At 42.1% G+C, this 15643-nt stretch overlaps 1 protein-coding gene across 4 annotated transcripts; it reads right to left on the bottom strand.

Annotated features, from left to right (window-relative positions):
• Positions 1-776: 776 nt before the first annotated feature.
• LOC108239381 lies at positions 777-15406 on the bottom strand. 4 transcript variants are annotated; one of them, XR_005233364.1, is made up of 9 exons: positions 15266-15406; positions 14977-15084; positions 14520-14613; positions 12571-12690; positions 11065-11169; positions 8679-8836; positions 7196-8387; positions 1286-5000; positions 1111-1147 (listed from the first exon to the last, which is right to left on the bottom strand). XR_005233364.1 is itself a non-coding variant. In XM_017422059.3 (8 exons), exons 1-8 carry the CDS (start codon positions 15345-15347, stop codon positions 1054-1056), a joined length of 873 nt encoding a protein of 290 aa, XP_017277548.1. In that variant the 5' UTR covers positions 15348-15406; the 3' UTR covers positions 777-1053. The 4 variants fall into 4 exon arrangements, 1 of the variants encoding a protein (XP_017277548.1); XM_017422059.3 differs by lacking the exon at positions 7196-8387 and having other exon boundaries at positions 777-1147; positions 1286-1397; XR_005233363.1 differs by lacking the exons at positions 11065-11169; positions 12571-12690; positions 14520-14613; positions 14977-15084; positions 15266-15406 and having other exon boundaries at positions 1286-8387; positions 8679-8814.
• Between the last annotated feature and the right edge of the window lie 237 nt (positions 15407-15643).

Here is a 15643-nt window from a genome sequence, read left to right as displayed (position 1 = left end):
CACCTGTTTGCCTTCGGAGGATGTTCCCTGAGGCTTCAGATCTTTGTCAGAAATGCAAAATACATAGGGGCACATTTTTTAATTTATTTTGGTCTTGCAATTGTATTCAATTTTTCTGGAAAGCGGTTCATCTGATGATACAAGAGATCATTGGTAAACAGTTCTCACTAACCCCCTCTTTCTGTTTTTTATTCATGCTCCAGACACTCTACTTAATGCGGATACTAAACATTTGCTTGTAATCCCCTTATTTCTGGCCAAGAAATGTACACTACTGAGATGGTCAGCACCACAGGCTCCTACAGTTGATATGTGGATATCACAAATCTCTGCTATTATCTCAGTTGAAAAACTGACTCATGATCTCCATCAGAAGTCAGATAAATTCTGGAGAATCTGGAGCTCATTGCAATCTTTCTTGCAGAGATTGTGATTTCAACAGGAGATGAGGACTGCCCTTCCAATCCCCCCCCCCCACACACACACACTTTTTCCTTTTTATTTTTATTTTTTACATTCACTCTCTTCTTCATCTCTGTACCACACTCCCACTCTTAAGAAGCTATAATGTAAGTTTTAAATCAGATCTACTGTAAATATTCATCTGTTAAGTTATATTAGAACAAATGTCTTTGTCTAATAATCTGAAGGAGATTATTTGTAGAGAGAAAGAGAAAGTTCAGTTATCCTGTGGGATTTGTCTTTTTTATGTTTTTTTTGTTAAATATCAACAATAAAAAAACAGTCATGTGTAATAATTATTATTATTTGTTTGTTTATTTTAGAACAAAGCAAAGACTCAGACTGACTTCAGTCTCAGCCAGGATTAATAAGAAACAAATTGTAACACATTTATGATACAAGAATTATAAAATTAAGAATTTTGAATTACAGACTAAGGCTTAATACTGTTGGATGATACAAAACTTACAGAAGACATTATAAAAAATATTTGAAGACTCTGCTTAGAAAGCACTGATACCAAAACCCTGACCAAGTCGCTGCATGTTGTTCTGTCTGTGATGTGATGAAGCAGGACGACAGACGGCTTCTTTAAAATGGGCCAGTGTCCTGTTTAGAAATGATTTTTTTAACCCAGGGGCGGCTTGGATCAACACAGATGCGACGACCTTTGGTTAAGGTGAAACTGTAAGAAGACAGAAATAAAAGTTAGTTTTTTCCCTCCTAAAGAAAAACAAATATTGCTAAAAGAAGTAAAGCAGAGACAGGAAAATGGCTGAACAAATAATTGTATCTCAACATGAATCCAGTTTGCAGTACTTACATGACTCCAGCCTTGGCGCAGCGGTAATCAGTCCTGACATATGAACTGATTAAACTTCTCCTGATGATCTTGTCATAGAATTCAAAGCAACAGTTATCAGGACCAATTGAATCTAAAAGGAAGATCATCAAAGAATGTATCATCAGAGTGTGATGAGAAACAACTTTTCTTTCTGAAAAGTCTGGTGTCAAAATCTGAACTGAAGACAGTAATCCATGCTTTTATTTCCTCTGAAATAAAAGCATAAACTGTGATGCACTGACGATGTTGAATCTTATAAAAAGCAGCTGTAGACATTTTTATTCTAGTGAGCTTTTAGATTTTTCAATTTTTACCTCCACCAAGGACTGTCTGTCCATCCGTATGTCTGTGTACAAGATTACTCAAAAAGTTAAGAACAGATATTCCTTGAAATTTCCAGGAAACATCAAACATGGTACAAGGAACAAGTGATTAAATTTAGGTGGTGATCAGGTCAAAGGTCAGGTCACAGATCAGCCCGTGCTCTAACTCTGCAGCTGTATGACAGAAATGTTTACCTCCACAGCTGGGTCATGAGTCAAGGGTGATCACTGTTAAATTCAGAGTTCATGGGGTCAAAGGTCATGGTCACAGGTGACCCATTTGTTACAAATTTCTCTCTGCTCCTACATGTGACCCTTTTGTTTCCTCTGCCAAGAAAGTTCTGTTTCCAGTTGTGTCCTTTGGTTTGTTTGTCTGTTTGTTTGCAAAGATCAGGTAAAAACTAATGAACATGTTTCACTAAAAAACAATGGATTACATTTTGAAGGTGATCCAGGCTGTGGCCTTCGCTGTGGTTTGTGCTCTCTGAGCGCTTCTTGTTTAGATATTTGTTTTATTCAGTTATGATCACAAAATAAATTAAATAAATGGCTCATAGGTCTACGTCAAACACACAAAGGCATTCAGAGTATACTGTGAAAACATTTTCCACAACCTCCTAACTTTCTCTGATTTGGGGTTTTACATTTTTGGAGCTCCATGTCAAATCTTAGAGCAAAAAGAGCTCAAAGAATAAACATAAAAATGGTACTATATTTAACACAACTTTAGAACTGATTGTAGATACAAGATTTTGGTTCCTTTAAAACTGAATTGATTTTATCAGCAGGACTGAAGAGAGGGAAGAGAACAAAAAGAGCAGAGAAGATGAACATAGAAACCACAAAGTTCTCAGTCAGTAAGCTTAAAGGAAATGAATAAAGAGTTAGCAGCATACAATTTAGAATACAAGTATCCTTAAAACCAAGATTAATTCTTTGTAGTCTTTAAGGACAGAAAAAAGAGAAACAGGACAAAACTTGTAAAACAAACTCAGAAGTCCAGTAATTTTGTTTTGCTTCATATTGTAAAATCTTAAAGATGTATTTTTTGTCTTTATTTGTTTTATATTTATTTAGCTTAAACATTTTTATTGTTGCATTTGGATCAGATTTGAAAGTTTTGTTTCGTTCATTAAAAATCTACCAGCCTTCCAGTTTATTGACACGATTTCAGGTCTTGCCAAACGTGAGTACCCAGGAGGCAGACAGAACAAAGGAGACAAGTTGAAAGAATAATAAGATTTATTTTGTGCCAGGAAGGTAAGGGGAACAGGATCTGAAAAGGAGGGCAGAATGATTAGTCCTTCGAGCTGCTTGAGGTTTAGAGACGGAGCTAACTATACGTGTAGCGTGGAGGCTTACGACAGGTGGTAGGGTGCAAGTTCGGAGGTGCGGTTCCAGGAATCCCAGGTGAGTATTTACAAGGTGCAGGTAAGTAGTTTGCAGGTGGAGAGCGGTTGTGGTTTCCAGTTCCCGTCGGTGGATATTTAAACAAATCTGGTGGTGGTTTGTGGATGACAGGCAGGCCTCGGTGTTGAGCCAGCAGGTAGGCCTCAGAGAAGAAGCACAGAATCTTCAGATCTTAAGCAGGTTAGCCGGATCAGGTAAATAGTGGCAAGGCTTCCAGGTAAGTAGTTCTCGGGTGGCAAGGTGGTGAGCAGAGACAGGATTACTGGTAAGTAAACAGAAGACAGGCACAGGTAAGTAACTTTCAGAATCTCTTAACTTGGTTTTCTGGCTGAGACCGTTTACTCAAGGCACTCAATGCTTCAGCGAAGAACTGCTCTTGGTGACTGCCTTAAAAACTCTGGGACTGGATGATGAGAACCTGCTGCAGCTGTGAGTAATTAGAAGGCCGGCCCATGAGACGATCAGAGGGAGCAGAAACAGGTAACAATGGCAGATTGCCACAGTACCCCCTCCAAGTGTCGTCTCCAGACGACCGAGGCCTCTTCTCCGGGTGTTCCCTGTAAAAAGAGGAAATGAGTGTGTGGTTCAGAAAGAAAGACCTAGGGATCCAGGACCTCTCTTCTGGACCATAGCCTTCCCAGTCTACGAGGTACTGGAAGCCACGGCCATTGCGACGAACATCCAGAATACGTCTGACAGTGTACACAGGTTCACCATCCACTAGCCGGGCGGGTGGGGGTAAGTTGGCAGGAGGGCACAGATGACTCTCCCGAACTGGCTTTATCTGGGAGACGTGGAAGGTGGGGTGAATCCTCAAGGAGGCCGGTAGTTGAAGCTTGACTTCTGAAGGATTGATGATCTTCTCTACCAGGTAAGGGCCGATGAACCATGGTGCCAACTTCTTGGGGTGTCTCGTAAATTGATGGACAACGAAACCCTTTGTCCCACCTGGTAAGTGGGGGCGACAGAACGATGGCGGTTGGCAAATCTCCGGTTCTGCTGTGCCGTTCGAAGCAGAGCCCTTTCGGTCAATCGCCAGACTAGACTACAACGCTGCAGGTGAGTCCGGACAGATGGGACCAGGCAGTCAGTCTCTTGCATAGGAAACAAAGGTGGGTGGTACCTCAGATAGATCTCAAAAGGTGAGTATCCTGTGGCTGCGGAAGTGTGAGAATTGTGAGTGTACTCCACCCAAATCAGATGCTTACACCAGGTAGCAGGATTGTTGTTTATTACATACCGAAAGGTGGCTTCCAGCTCCTGGTTACATCTTTCCGACTGTCCGTTTGACTGCGGGTGATAACCAGAAGTGAGACTGACTTTGGCACCCAGTGCATTGCAGAACGCCTTCCACACCTGCGAGGAGAACTGAGGCCCACGATCGGAGATGATGTCCATAGGTATCCCATGGTAAATGTGAGTCACCAGGAGCTGAGTGGTCTCGAAGACTGTGGGTAGTTTCACTAATGGGATGAAACGGGCTGCTTTGGAGAATCTATCGATGATGGTAAGAATTACTGTGTTGCCTTCAGATGGAGGTAGGCCCGTAACAAAATCGAGAGCGATGTGAGACCAAGGTCGTGCAGGAGTAGGCAGAGGCTGGAGATGATCTGCTGGAGCTTGATGACTGCTCTTATTCTGGGCACAGACAGGACAGGATAGTACAAATTCCTTTATATCCGAGTTCATAGTTAGCCACCATAAATGCCTTTTTGTAAAAGTGAGCATCCTGGAGACTCCTGGGTGACAAGAAAAGCAGTGGGTGTGAACCCAATTGAGAATCTTACTCACGATTGGTTGAGGTATGTAGCGGGTGCCAGTGGATCCGGTGCCTGGATCGGGATCTGACTGTTGGGCCAATGAAATGGTGTTCTCAATGCTCTAAGTGAGGTTTCCCCATGAAGCAGGTGGCTGGAATGATGCTCTCCTCAGACTTGGAGTCCTCTGAGGTGGTAAACTGCCTGGAGAGAGCATCGGGTTTAATGTTTCGGGAACCAGGTCTGCAAGTGATCGAGAAGTTAAACCGGGCAAAAAACAGGGACCAACAGGCTTGTCGGGGGTTGAGACATTTAGCATTCTGCAGTTAAGACAGGTTCTTGTGATCGGCCCGTATCAAAAATGGTTGTTCCGAGCCCTCCAGCCAGTGTCTCCATTCCTCCATAGCTAGTTTAATAGCGAGCAATTCGCGATCACCAACATCATAGTTCCTTTCGGCGGGTGAAAGACGACGGGAAAAGAAGGCATATGGATGCATCTTGTAATCAGACTCCGAGCATTTAGAGAGAATCGCACCGACCCCCGTACCCGAGGCATCCACCTCTACCACAAACTGCCCGTCCGGATTTGGATCTGTAAGAACAGGTACGGAGGTAAAGAGGTCTTTAAGGTCTCTGAATGCCTTGTCTGCCTCGGGTGACCAGGAATGAGACAGAAGAGTGGAGGTGAGCCTAGTGAGGGGAGCAGCGACCTGACTCTAGTTTCTGATAAATCGCCAATAAAAATATGCAAAACCTAAGAACCTCTGGAGGTCCTTATGGTTAGTGGGGACGGGCAATTCCCTTACCGCTCGAACCTTTTCTGGGTCGGAGCGGTAACACCCCCTCTCAAAAATGTACCCGAGGGACGGAACTGAAGCAACATGAAATTCGCACTTCTCAGCCTTCACAAATAGCTTATTTTCCCAAAGACGTTGAAGTACGGCGCAAACATGGGACTCGTGCTGTTGTGGATCACTGGAGTAGATCAGAATGTCATCCAGATAGACGAAAACGAAGTTATTTAGGAAGTCATGAATGATGTCGTTAATAAGTGCCTGAAAAACTGCCGGCGCGTTGGTAAAGTCAAAAGGCATGACCAAATACTCAAAATGGCCTAGAGGTGTTTTAAACGCGGTCTTCCATTCATCACCATCTCTTATTCTAACTAGGTGATAGGCGTTTCGTAGGACTAGTTTGGAGAAGATGGTGGCCGAATGTAATTGAGCGTGAACAGAGTCAATCAGAGGTAGCGGATACTTGTTCTTCACAGTGATCTGATTTAGTGCCCTATAATCGATGCATGGTCTAAGTGTCTTATCTTTCTTACTCACAAAAAAGAACCCGGCACCTAACGGAGAAGTGGAGGGACGAATGATGCCAGAAGCTAAAGACTCCTCAATATAAGTCTTCATAGCCTCACATTCAGGACCTGAGATGTTAAACAGTCGACTGGAGGGAAGAGGGGCACCTGTTAGCAGGTCGAATGAGAAGTCGTAAGGACGGTGCGGAGGTAAGGACAGCGCTTTCTGTTTGCTGAACACGGGTGCTAGATCATGGTAGCAACAAGGAACCTTAGATAAATCTACCTCCTCGACGAGTTCAGCAGAACTGCAGACTTCAAACAGTGTTGTAGACAAAACTTGCTCCATAACTCAATCCACCTCTCTCTCCAATTCAGGTTGGGGTTATGTTGGTTAAGCCACAGAAAACCGAAAATTAGCTGGGGGGACAGAGGATTCAAAAACAAAGAAATCACTTGTCTCACAGTGATTACTGGAAACAATGACGTGAAGCTTGTCTATCTTGTATTTTATTTGTGTTAAAGGTTCTCCAGTGACTCCTACAGCAGCACGAGGATTCTCTAAATTAATCGTGGGAATGCCAAGTTGTTCAATTAAACTGAGAGAGATAAGATTCAATTCGGAACCGGAGTGGATCAGCGCTGAAATGGGTAGCTTAATCTGTTTAAATATGATTAGCACAGGCAATGATAACAATGACTCAGGAGAAAACTTGATTACCCGTCAATATTTCCTGCTTTATTGACGGGCCAGTCAGTTTCCCCGGACCGGGCAGGTGGCTACCACATGACTCTGTTTGCCGCAATAGATACAGGCTCCGGAGGCAAATCGTCTCTGCCTTTCCTCCGGAGTCAGACATGTTTGCTCGACCTGGTTCAGGCTCAGAGACAGTTGAGACTAGCGACGCAGAATTGCTATCCGAAGAACGGTAACCTGAACCCTGGGGATTAGGAGGTACCGTCTCCTTCTGTTTGCGACGCTCTCTGATTCTTTGGTCGATTCTTATGGCTAACGTAATTAATTCGTCCAAACTATCAGGCTCCTCCTGCAAGGCTAACTGATCCTTAATTTGTTCAGACAAACAATGTATGAAAATACCTCTCAGTGCAGCCTCATCCCAACCTGCCTCCCCTGCAGCTATGCGGAAATCCACGGAGAAAGCGGCGACCAGCCCATCTCCTTGGCGGAGAGACAGCAGGCGTTTTGCAGCTTCTTCTTGTTGTAACGGGTGGTCGAACACACACTCAAATTCCTGGATGAAACGTAGCGAGGTTAGCATATCTAGAAAAAGAGCAGACAAAAAGGCCTGGGCCCATCGTAAAGCCTTATCCTTTAGTGCTGAGACGATGTAAATAATACGAGCAGAATCGGATGGAAACAAGGAGGGTGAACGAGCGACCGCAAGCCTGCACTGGAGGAGGAAACCCTTGCAATGATTGATGTTACCTTCGAATAGCTCGGACGGACATAGATCGGGTTCACGTACAGGGATGACGTGATCAGAGCGCGACCTGGAAGTGGGGTTAGTATGGACGTTAGTATGGACTCCCTAGCCAGGAGTCAATTGATCCAACGCGGTGAGTGACCTGATTTAATAATACGGTGGTGTCTTGAGATATTTGAAATAACTGTTGTAGGAGGGTTTCGTGATGATCTAGTCGTTGGTCATGACCGATTAAAGTGTCTACGGTCTGTCCACCGCTAGGGTTACTCTTTGGCGTATTGGTTGGCTGAAGTTTTGTTTCGTTCATTAAAAATCTACCAGCCTTCAAGTTTATTGACACGATTTCAGGTCTTGCCAAACGTGAGTACCCAGGAGGCAGACAGAACACAGGAGACAAGTTGAAAGAATAATAAGATTTATTTTGTGCCAGGAAGGTAAGGGGAACAGGATCTGAAAAGGAGGGCAGAATGATTAGTCCTTCGAGCTGCTTGAGGTTTAGAGACGGAGCTAACTATACGTGTAGCGTGGAGGCTTACGACAGGTGGTAGGGTGCAAGTTCGGAGGTGCGGTTCCAGGAATCCCAGGTGAGTATTTACAAGGTGCAGGTAAGTAGTTTGCAGGTGGAGAGCGGTTGTGGTTTCCAGTTCCCGTCGGTGGATATTTAAACAAATCTGGTGGTGGTTTGTGGATGACAGGCAGGCCTCGGTGTTGAGCCAGCAGGTAGGCCTCAGAGAAGAAGCACAGAATCTTCAGATCTTAAGCAGGTTAGCCGGATCAGGTAAATAGTGGCAAGGCTTCCAGGTAAGTAGTTCTCGGGTGGCAAGGTGGTGAGCAGAGACAGGATTACTGGTAAGTAAACAGAAGACAGGCACAGGTAAGTAACTTTCAGAATCTCTTAACTTGGTTTTCTGGCTGAGACCGTTTACTCAAGGCACTCAATGCTTCAGCGAAGAACTGCTCTTGGTGACTGCCTTAAAAACCCTGGGACTGGATGATGAGAACCTGCTGCAGCTGTGAGTAATTAGGAGGCCGGCCCATGAGATGATCCGAGGGAGCAGAAACAGGTAACAATGGCAGATTGCCACATTTATATTGAGCTTCTTTATCGAAACAAAGTCTGGTTGTGAAGATACTTACCTTCTTGTGCAGGTTTTGGGTTGGGGTTGACCCTTGGTTTTACAGGAGCCTCTGGAATCTCTTCAACAACAGCAGCTTCTGAGTCGTCGCTCAGAACCTCCTTTGAGGACGTCAGTTTCTTCACATAAGGAGTAGTCAGAGTGTCTTCATTCAAATCTCTAAAAGATGACAACAAAGAAGAGTGGGTATACTCACATTTATGGGAACGTACACAAACAAAAAACAGAAACACAATTACATTAACAAACCGGAAAAGGTAGGTCCTAGTGGGAGACCTGAGAAATCGCTGATTGGACGACACCACTTTTGAACAGGAAGTTTTTCTGGTTTTAGCGCGCTTGTTGAAAATATTGTAACACTTTCCTGGTTATGCGTTAGCTCACACAAAGGGCGCCTCTCGTGGAAGCTGAACGGTTTTTATTAACTCGCTGTTGTCGGCCACAGCTACGCCTTACAGACACACACACACACACACAAAAAACAAAGGTTATTTTCCCTCCCTTTTCTTTCCCAGCCTCTCCTACCTCCTGTTGTGAATCAAACCACAGAACATTATATAAATCTAACTGCAGAACATTCTACGATATGAATGTTATCGATGATCCTTTCTTGAAGCCTCTTGCCACAACTACTCCAAAAGTTCGATGACTGCTCAACCAGCTCTTTTGCACAGTTTGGGCGATACATGGTGCTGTGATTGTCTCCCCGCCTACAAAACGTTGAAAGAGCAAAAGCCTGAACTTCCGGTTCAAAAGTGGTGTCGTCCAATCAGCGATTTCTCAGGTTTCCCACTGGGACCTACCTCTTCCAATTTGTTAATGTAATTGCGTTTCTGTTTTTTGTTCATGTGTTTCATTTTTTGTTTGTGTGCTTCGTTAATGTTGTTGTGGTTTGCACTTCAGGGCCACTGTAGATTACTGTCTGAACAACAAAATAATACAAACAAGTTCCTTTATTTTTCTTGTCATGAGCTGATATATTTTAAATACTGATCAGTACACAGTTGTAACTCATCATTTTAGTAGTAGGTTTAGCTAACCTGAATATTTCTAAGCCTCCTCTTGATATACTGTTTGTTTGTTTGTGCTAACCTTGCTTGTGCTGCTGTCAGCAGTGACATCTGACCTCTCATCATGTCTGGTGGAGATACCAGAGCCAGAACCAGAGGAAGGACCAATATACAAATTAGATATTTTTATATTTGTTGCTGCACATTCCTGAAGGGCTTTCTTTATCTCTCAACTTTTCAGCGCCACCTTTACGTTTCATAGTTTGCTTTTGCTACTCCATCTTCGCGGCTGATTTAATGTTGTTTATAGCCTCAGTGATTGGCAGGTAATGTTCTACAGAGGAATGACATGACAAACTAGAGCCACAGAACTGTGCATCTCTCTGCTGGATGTGAGACACAAACAGGGAGATTTGACTTGTGTGGAACAAATAAAGAAAGGCTTTTCCAAATCGTGCCTGCTGAGTTAATATTAAGCATCAGAGAGGCTGTTTGTTTTCATAGGCCAGACTTTCTAGGACCAGTTTTTCTGATCCCAGCAGCTCACTGTCAGCTGGTCGGCCATGTAACACACATTCATGTGTTTACAGGTTCACTCCACGGCCGCTTGCTGAGCGGATCTGCCTGACCGGAGCAGAGGAGAAGTAGAGAAAGTGTTTAAGGTAAAACAAGAGCGTGCTGCGTGACCACATAGCCGAGCGCGACATGACCTCCACCGGGTGAACAACCGGCCCACCGGGGAAATCCCTGGTAGTCCCTTATGCTAATCCGCCCCTGGATGTGGATCAGATAAACACCTGGATAATGATAAAAACTCTCCTGCTGCTAAAGTAAATTGTGATAACTGCAAGAAAAAATACATTTCAACAAAGTATGCAAATACTTGTTGCTATCTCAGGTTGTTCCTGAGATAGCAACTGTGTGTTAATGATGTTAAGCTGATGGCTGGAGTATTTAACAAAACCACATGCAAAATGAACACTGAAGCATTACAAGAAAACTTCCAGGTCCTCGAGTTAATTATAGACACTGGAATTTCTTTATCTGTTTTTCCAGGACCTTCTATAAGCAACATTTCTGTACAGTGCCCACTGAAAGAGCCCAGAAGTAAACTAGTCTACAGTGGCTGACAGGTACAAATCCACAGCAAATGGTGGTGTGTGCTGCAAACGAATAAATGCAGCACATTCACATGAATGATGCACACTCCAAAAAAAATACAAACACAAAAAAATGAATGCAAATAAAAACTGCAGCAAAAGAAAAATGCTGCAATCACACAAAATAGACAGAAGCAAAAGGAAATATGCTGCAAATACCAAAAACATTAACAAACCCCCAAAACACCAGCAAGTAAGAAAAAAGCTGCAAACTTACTTCACAAAATGGGAGTGCACCAGACCACCAATGGGACTCAAGGTTGGATTCGGTGGTGTCCTCCTGCTGTTTGACGCAGTGCTGGCAGTCAGATGTCCGTCAGTCCTACAAGTTACAGGAGGAGTACAAAATCAAAACAACAAAACACCATCATTAATCTATATAGTGAAAACTAGATCACCACTACTGGACCTGGACCTGATTAAAGTACTGCAAAGGAACATAATTGGTTGAGAAGTGACTTTTCATTAAAGAGGATTATGCATAAGAACCTCCAACTGTCATAAAACCATGCAGGATGAATTTGAGTCAAGCATACTTCACATTTCAGTCATAATCTAACAGACAATTTTTTGCGCTCTGCTTTCAAAAGTGCAGCAAGAATCAAGTCCTGCCATTTGGTTTATTCCTAACTCTTCAAGCATTTACAAAATGCTTCAAGACTACATGATCACCAATCAGGAAGCAGGGCATCGAAATCCTGGAATACTTAGATGATTTAACAATTTTAGCAGACTCATCTCATCAAGCCAGAGCTCACACTTCTCTGCTGATGTCACACCTGCAGTTTCTAGGATTTGTAACAAACAAGACAAAAATCCAGCTGACCCCCAGTCCGAAAATCTGTTAGTTGAGGTTGGAGCTGGACTCGGTAGAGAATTACGCACATTTATTCCAGCGGAGGATAGGGGCGTTCTGTCAGTGTTTGGCATCATTTTAGTGGTATCATGTGGAAATGATCCACCACTGCCAGTGCCTTTTGGGTTTTATGGCCCTTTATGATACCAGCAGTCCTGTTTGGTCTGCTGATGATGAGTAGGTTCCTGCTGTGTGTCTACCTCAGACAGAAGCTCGCTTCCCTGTAAAAGTTGGGTGCCGATCTCACCCTCAACAGGGGGGTTCCCCTAGACTGAGTTTTATCACGCTTACTTGTCAAGACAGATGCGTCAAAGTTCAGCTTGGGGAGATCTACAGAAACCAATACGTCAATAGACTTTGGTCACATAGACAAAGCAAGCTGCATACAAATCATTTGGAGATGATGGCAGTTTTTCTCTTATTGAAACATTTCATCATGAGGAGTCTGCTGTCCCAGCAGCATGGTGTGTGGCAACAAGAGCTATGTGGTCACTCACATAAACAAGCAGGAGGAGACATGTTCTTTACTCCTTCCAGGTCCTCAAGTTAATTATAGACACTGGAATTTCTTTATCTGTTTTTTGAGAAACTTTCTATAAGCAACATTTCTGTACAGTGCCCACTGAAAGAGCCCAGAAGTAAACTAGTCTACAGTGGCTGACAGGTACAAATCCACAGCAAATGGTGGTGTGTGCTGCAAACGAATAAATGCAGCACATTCACATGAATGATGCACACTCCAAAAAAAATACAAACACAAAAAAATGAATGCAAATAAAAACTGCAGCAAAAGAAAAATGCTGCAATCACACAAAATAGACAGAAGCAAAAGGAAATATGCTGCAAATACCAAAAACATTAACAAACCCCCAAAACAGCAGCAAGTAAGTAAGTAATTCCACCAGACCACCAGTGGGACTCGAGGTTGGATTCGGTGGTGTCCTCCTGCTGTTTGAGCCAGTGCTGGCAGTCAGATGTCCGTCAGTCCTATAAGTTACAGGAGGAGTAGAAAATCAAAACAAAAAAACGCCAGCATTATTCTATATAGATAAGACTAAATCACCACTACTGGGCCTGGACCTGATTAAAGTACTGCAAAGGAACATAATTGGTCGAAAAAGTGACTTTTCATTAAAGAGGTCATGTGTACTTTACATTTGAATTATACCCTAACACAGACAATTTAACACTAGGTGATTCCCAATACATTCATCAGATTTTACAACTTGGACATCACTCAAGCTGTTCTCTCAGCAGTGATGTGATGAACATCCACTCACTTGCGTGTGAGGGCTATGTTATCCCTATCTCTCTGCAGGGCGTGTTTCAGGGTGTGATTGTAGTATATTCATGTGTTGTACCGAGTGTACTGATTGAAAGGCAACTGAAGGTTATGAATATAACCAATGTTCCCTGAGGGAGGGAAACAAGGTACAACACAAGTCAGCCCGTCAACACAACAGAGCTCTGTAAAGTGCACTGCAGATTGAGGGAATGAGACAGTACATCATATTTATGGTCCCAGGAGGCCATAGCTCCTTCTTGAGTCTCGTGAGGGCAGTATGCAGTTTTCATACTCATGTGTTGAACCTCATTTCCCTTTCTCAGGGATCGTTGGTTATATTCATTACCTCTACTTTTTGCATGTGAAGGAAACCCTTGCACTATCCCAACTAATAACGTAGGGTTGCCAACTTTCAGTAATTTTAAAAAGGAACACTGATTGGATAAGGTGGAGCAGTGGGTAGTTTTTTGTTTTGATAATATTTATTTTCAAGACGCTGTTTCTAAGAGTGATGTCATCAAGGAAAGTGCAACAAATGAACATTTAACAAACAAAACAAACATACAGGAGAAAGTAAGAAAAATAAATGAAGAACAGAAATGGCAGTTTAGCTACTTTTAGTTTTTAGCTAGCGTTTTGCTACTTTTAGGTTCTACGTAGCCATTTGCTATTTTTAACTTCTATCTACCATTTAGCTGCTTTTAGCTAGTGTTTTGCTCCTTTTAACTAGCCTATTGATACTTTTAGCTTGCCTTTTGTTACATTTAGCTTTTAGCTAGTCCTTTGCTACTTCTACCTTTGCTTCTTTTATCTTATAGCTTCGAGATACTGTTCTGCTTATTTTAGTTGTAACAACTCAATTTAAACTTCAGCAAATTTCAGCAAAAAGTCATTCAGCTCTCAGCATTCACACATTGTCACAGAAAATGCAATAAATCATTGCATTTTCTGTGACAAAAATCCAAAAATCCAAAAGTCATAAATTTAACAGTTAAAAAGCAGCTTCAACAAACTTCAAATAACCAAAGTGTAATTATGTGTTCAACATTTTTCCCTGCAGAAAAAAAACATGATTCTTCAGCTCAGATTGGACAAAAATCACCCTCACCTGTTTCATTTATCATCTATAAACAGATTCTCACTGGCTCTTCAAAATAAAGAATGCATCTTTTTAGTTTCAAATATGGAACACTTCCTTATTTTAAGGGCCAGTTGGATTCCTAAACTTTAGTGCTTTTAATGTTAATCATTTACTGGTCAACCTTGTGGTGTTAACAAGAGTTTTGCAGAGGTTTGTCCTGGAAGGGAAGTTGAAAGTGGAAAACGAGTCCTTGTGGATTTATACAGTATGTGGTGTAAATGAACTTTAACTACACAAAACTCAGAGCAGGACCCATTTAAGAGCAATTTTCCTCAACTCAAAACTAAAAACCAATCACATTAAATCATAAAAATGGGCTTATTGTTAATTAGCTTTTGCTGCTTTTATGTAGAAAATATTTATTAGTTATAAGTGTAAAAAGCAACTTACACTGCTTTAGGATCATGTTCCGGTGCTGCAGATGAGTTATTCATGTCGACTGAAGTAAACATTTCATTCTGTGTGACGTTTTGTTCCCAGCTTACTGCAGAAAACACATGTACATTAGCAAAACGGTAAAAATAAGGTAATATTTGTTCTTTTTAATGATTAAACAGAGGTACTCTTACCCAGCACTTTATTATGAACACTTCTTTTAATTATTCTAGTCAATATTTTATTTAGTATTTTAATAGAGCGTATGGGTTTAAAGAAAACATTGTCTAGTTTAGTGTTTGCTATCCCCTCACAAAGAAAGGTTACAGCCAAAGATTATTTTTCTTCTCAATCACAATAGTAAACTAAAATAAGGGTCTCCTTTTTTATACAAATAGTTTCTGAGAACAAACCCAAAGTTTGCGATGGACCGTTAAGTTCATGTCTTTGCTTTCTGCAGCAGTGATACTACCTGAATGTAGAGTTGGAGATGTTTGGGTCTTTATATCAGATGGAGGCTGAAGACAAAACTCTTCCAGCAGGGTCTCCTCGTCAGAGCTGCTTCTTTTCTGTATAAACACTGTAAATAAATAGACACCACCTCACTACGAACAAGCTGCCGTAAAACTCACAAGGACAAAACAGACATTTTTGAGATCTGGCTGCAAAAACCACAGCAAACAAAAAGAACAACTTGGAGGCAGAGTTTTTTCTTGAACAACAAATCTAAACAAATGTTCAACGTCTTTAACAACTCTGACCTGATGAAGGGTCCAATGTTAAAAAGAAGGAGATCCATCCAACATTCAGAAGAACAACACTGACATGAAGAATCCAACTCATGTTTCTTTTGTTGATGTTCTACAACTTGTCTGTGATAAAGACTGTGCAGAATATATGTGTGCCACAGAATGAAACCACCGTCAAAGAGTTTAAAATACATTCATGCTGAGTTCCTGTTTGTGGGTGTTACGTCCAAAAAAGGGGTCAACATATTTGCTGCTCACAAGCGAGCGTTCAAACATTTTTATTTAAATACTGGAACTTTGGAATTCTGGAACTTCTTTTGGTTCAGCTACTTTTAACTTTCTGTGAAGAAAAAAGAGAAAGTTTGGACCACTCAATTCCTGTGTCCACCC

The sequence above is a fragment of the Kryptolebias marmoratus genome, linkage group LG7, assembly GCF_001649575.2.
Source record: "Kryptolebias marmoratus isolate JLee-2015 linkage group LG7, ASM164957v2, whole genome shotgun sequence".
Taxonomy (NCBI): Eukaryota; Metazoa; Chordata; class Actinopteri; order Cyprinodontiformes; family Rivulidae; genus Kryptolebias; species Kryptolebias marmoratus.
Note: the sequence above shows the minus strand (reverse complement) of the source record. Positions and strands in the feature narration are given on the sequence as shown.

What these genes read in the sequence shown, in the direction of transcription:
- LOC108239381 (XM_017422059.3), bottom strand. Translation starts at nt 15,347, where the DNA reads ATGAGTTGGATTCTTCATGTCAGTGTTGTTCTTCTGAATGTTGGATGG. An exon ending in ATCTCCAACTCTACATTCAG is followed by an intron (nt 14,614 to 14,976) that starts GTAGTATCACTG and finishes TGTTTTCTGCAG; the next exon opens with TAAGCTGGGAACAAAACGTC. An exon ending in GAACATGATCCTAAAGCAGT is followed by an intron (nt 12,691 to 14,519) that starts GTAAGTTGCTTT and finishes TGTAACTTATAG; the next exon opens with GACTGACGGACATCTGACTG.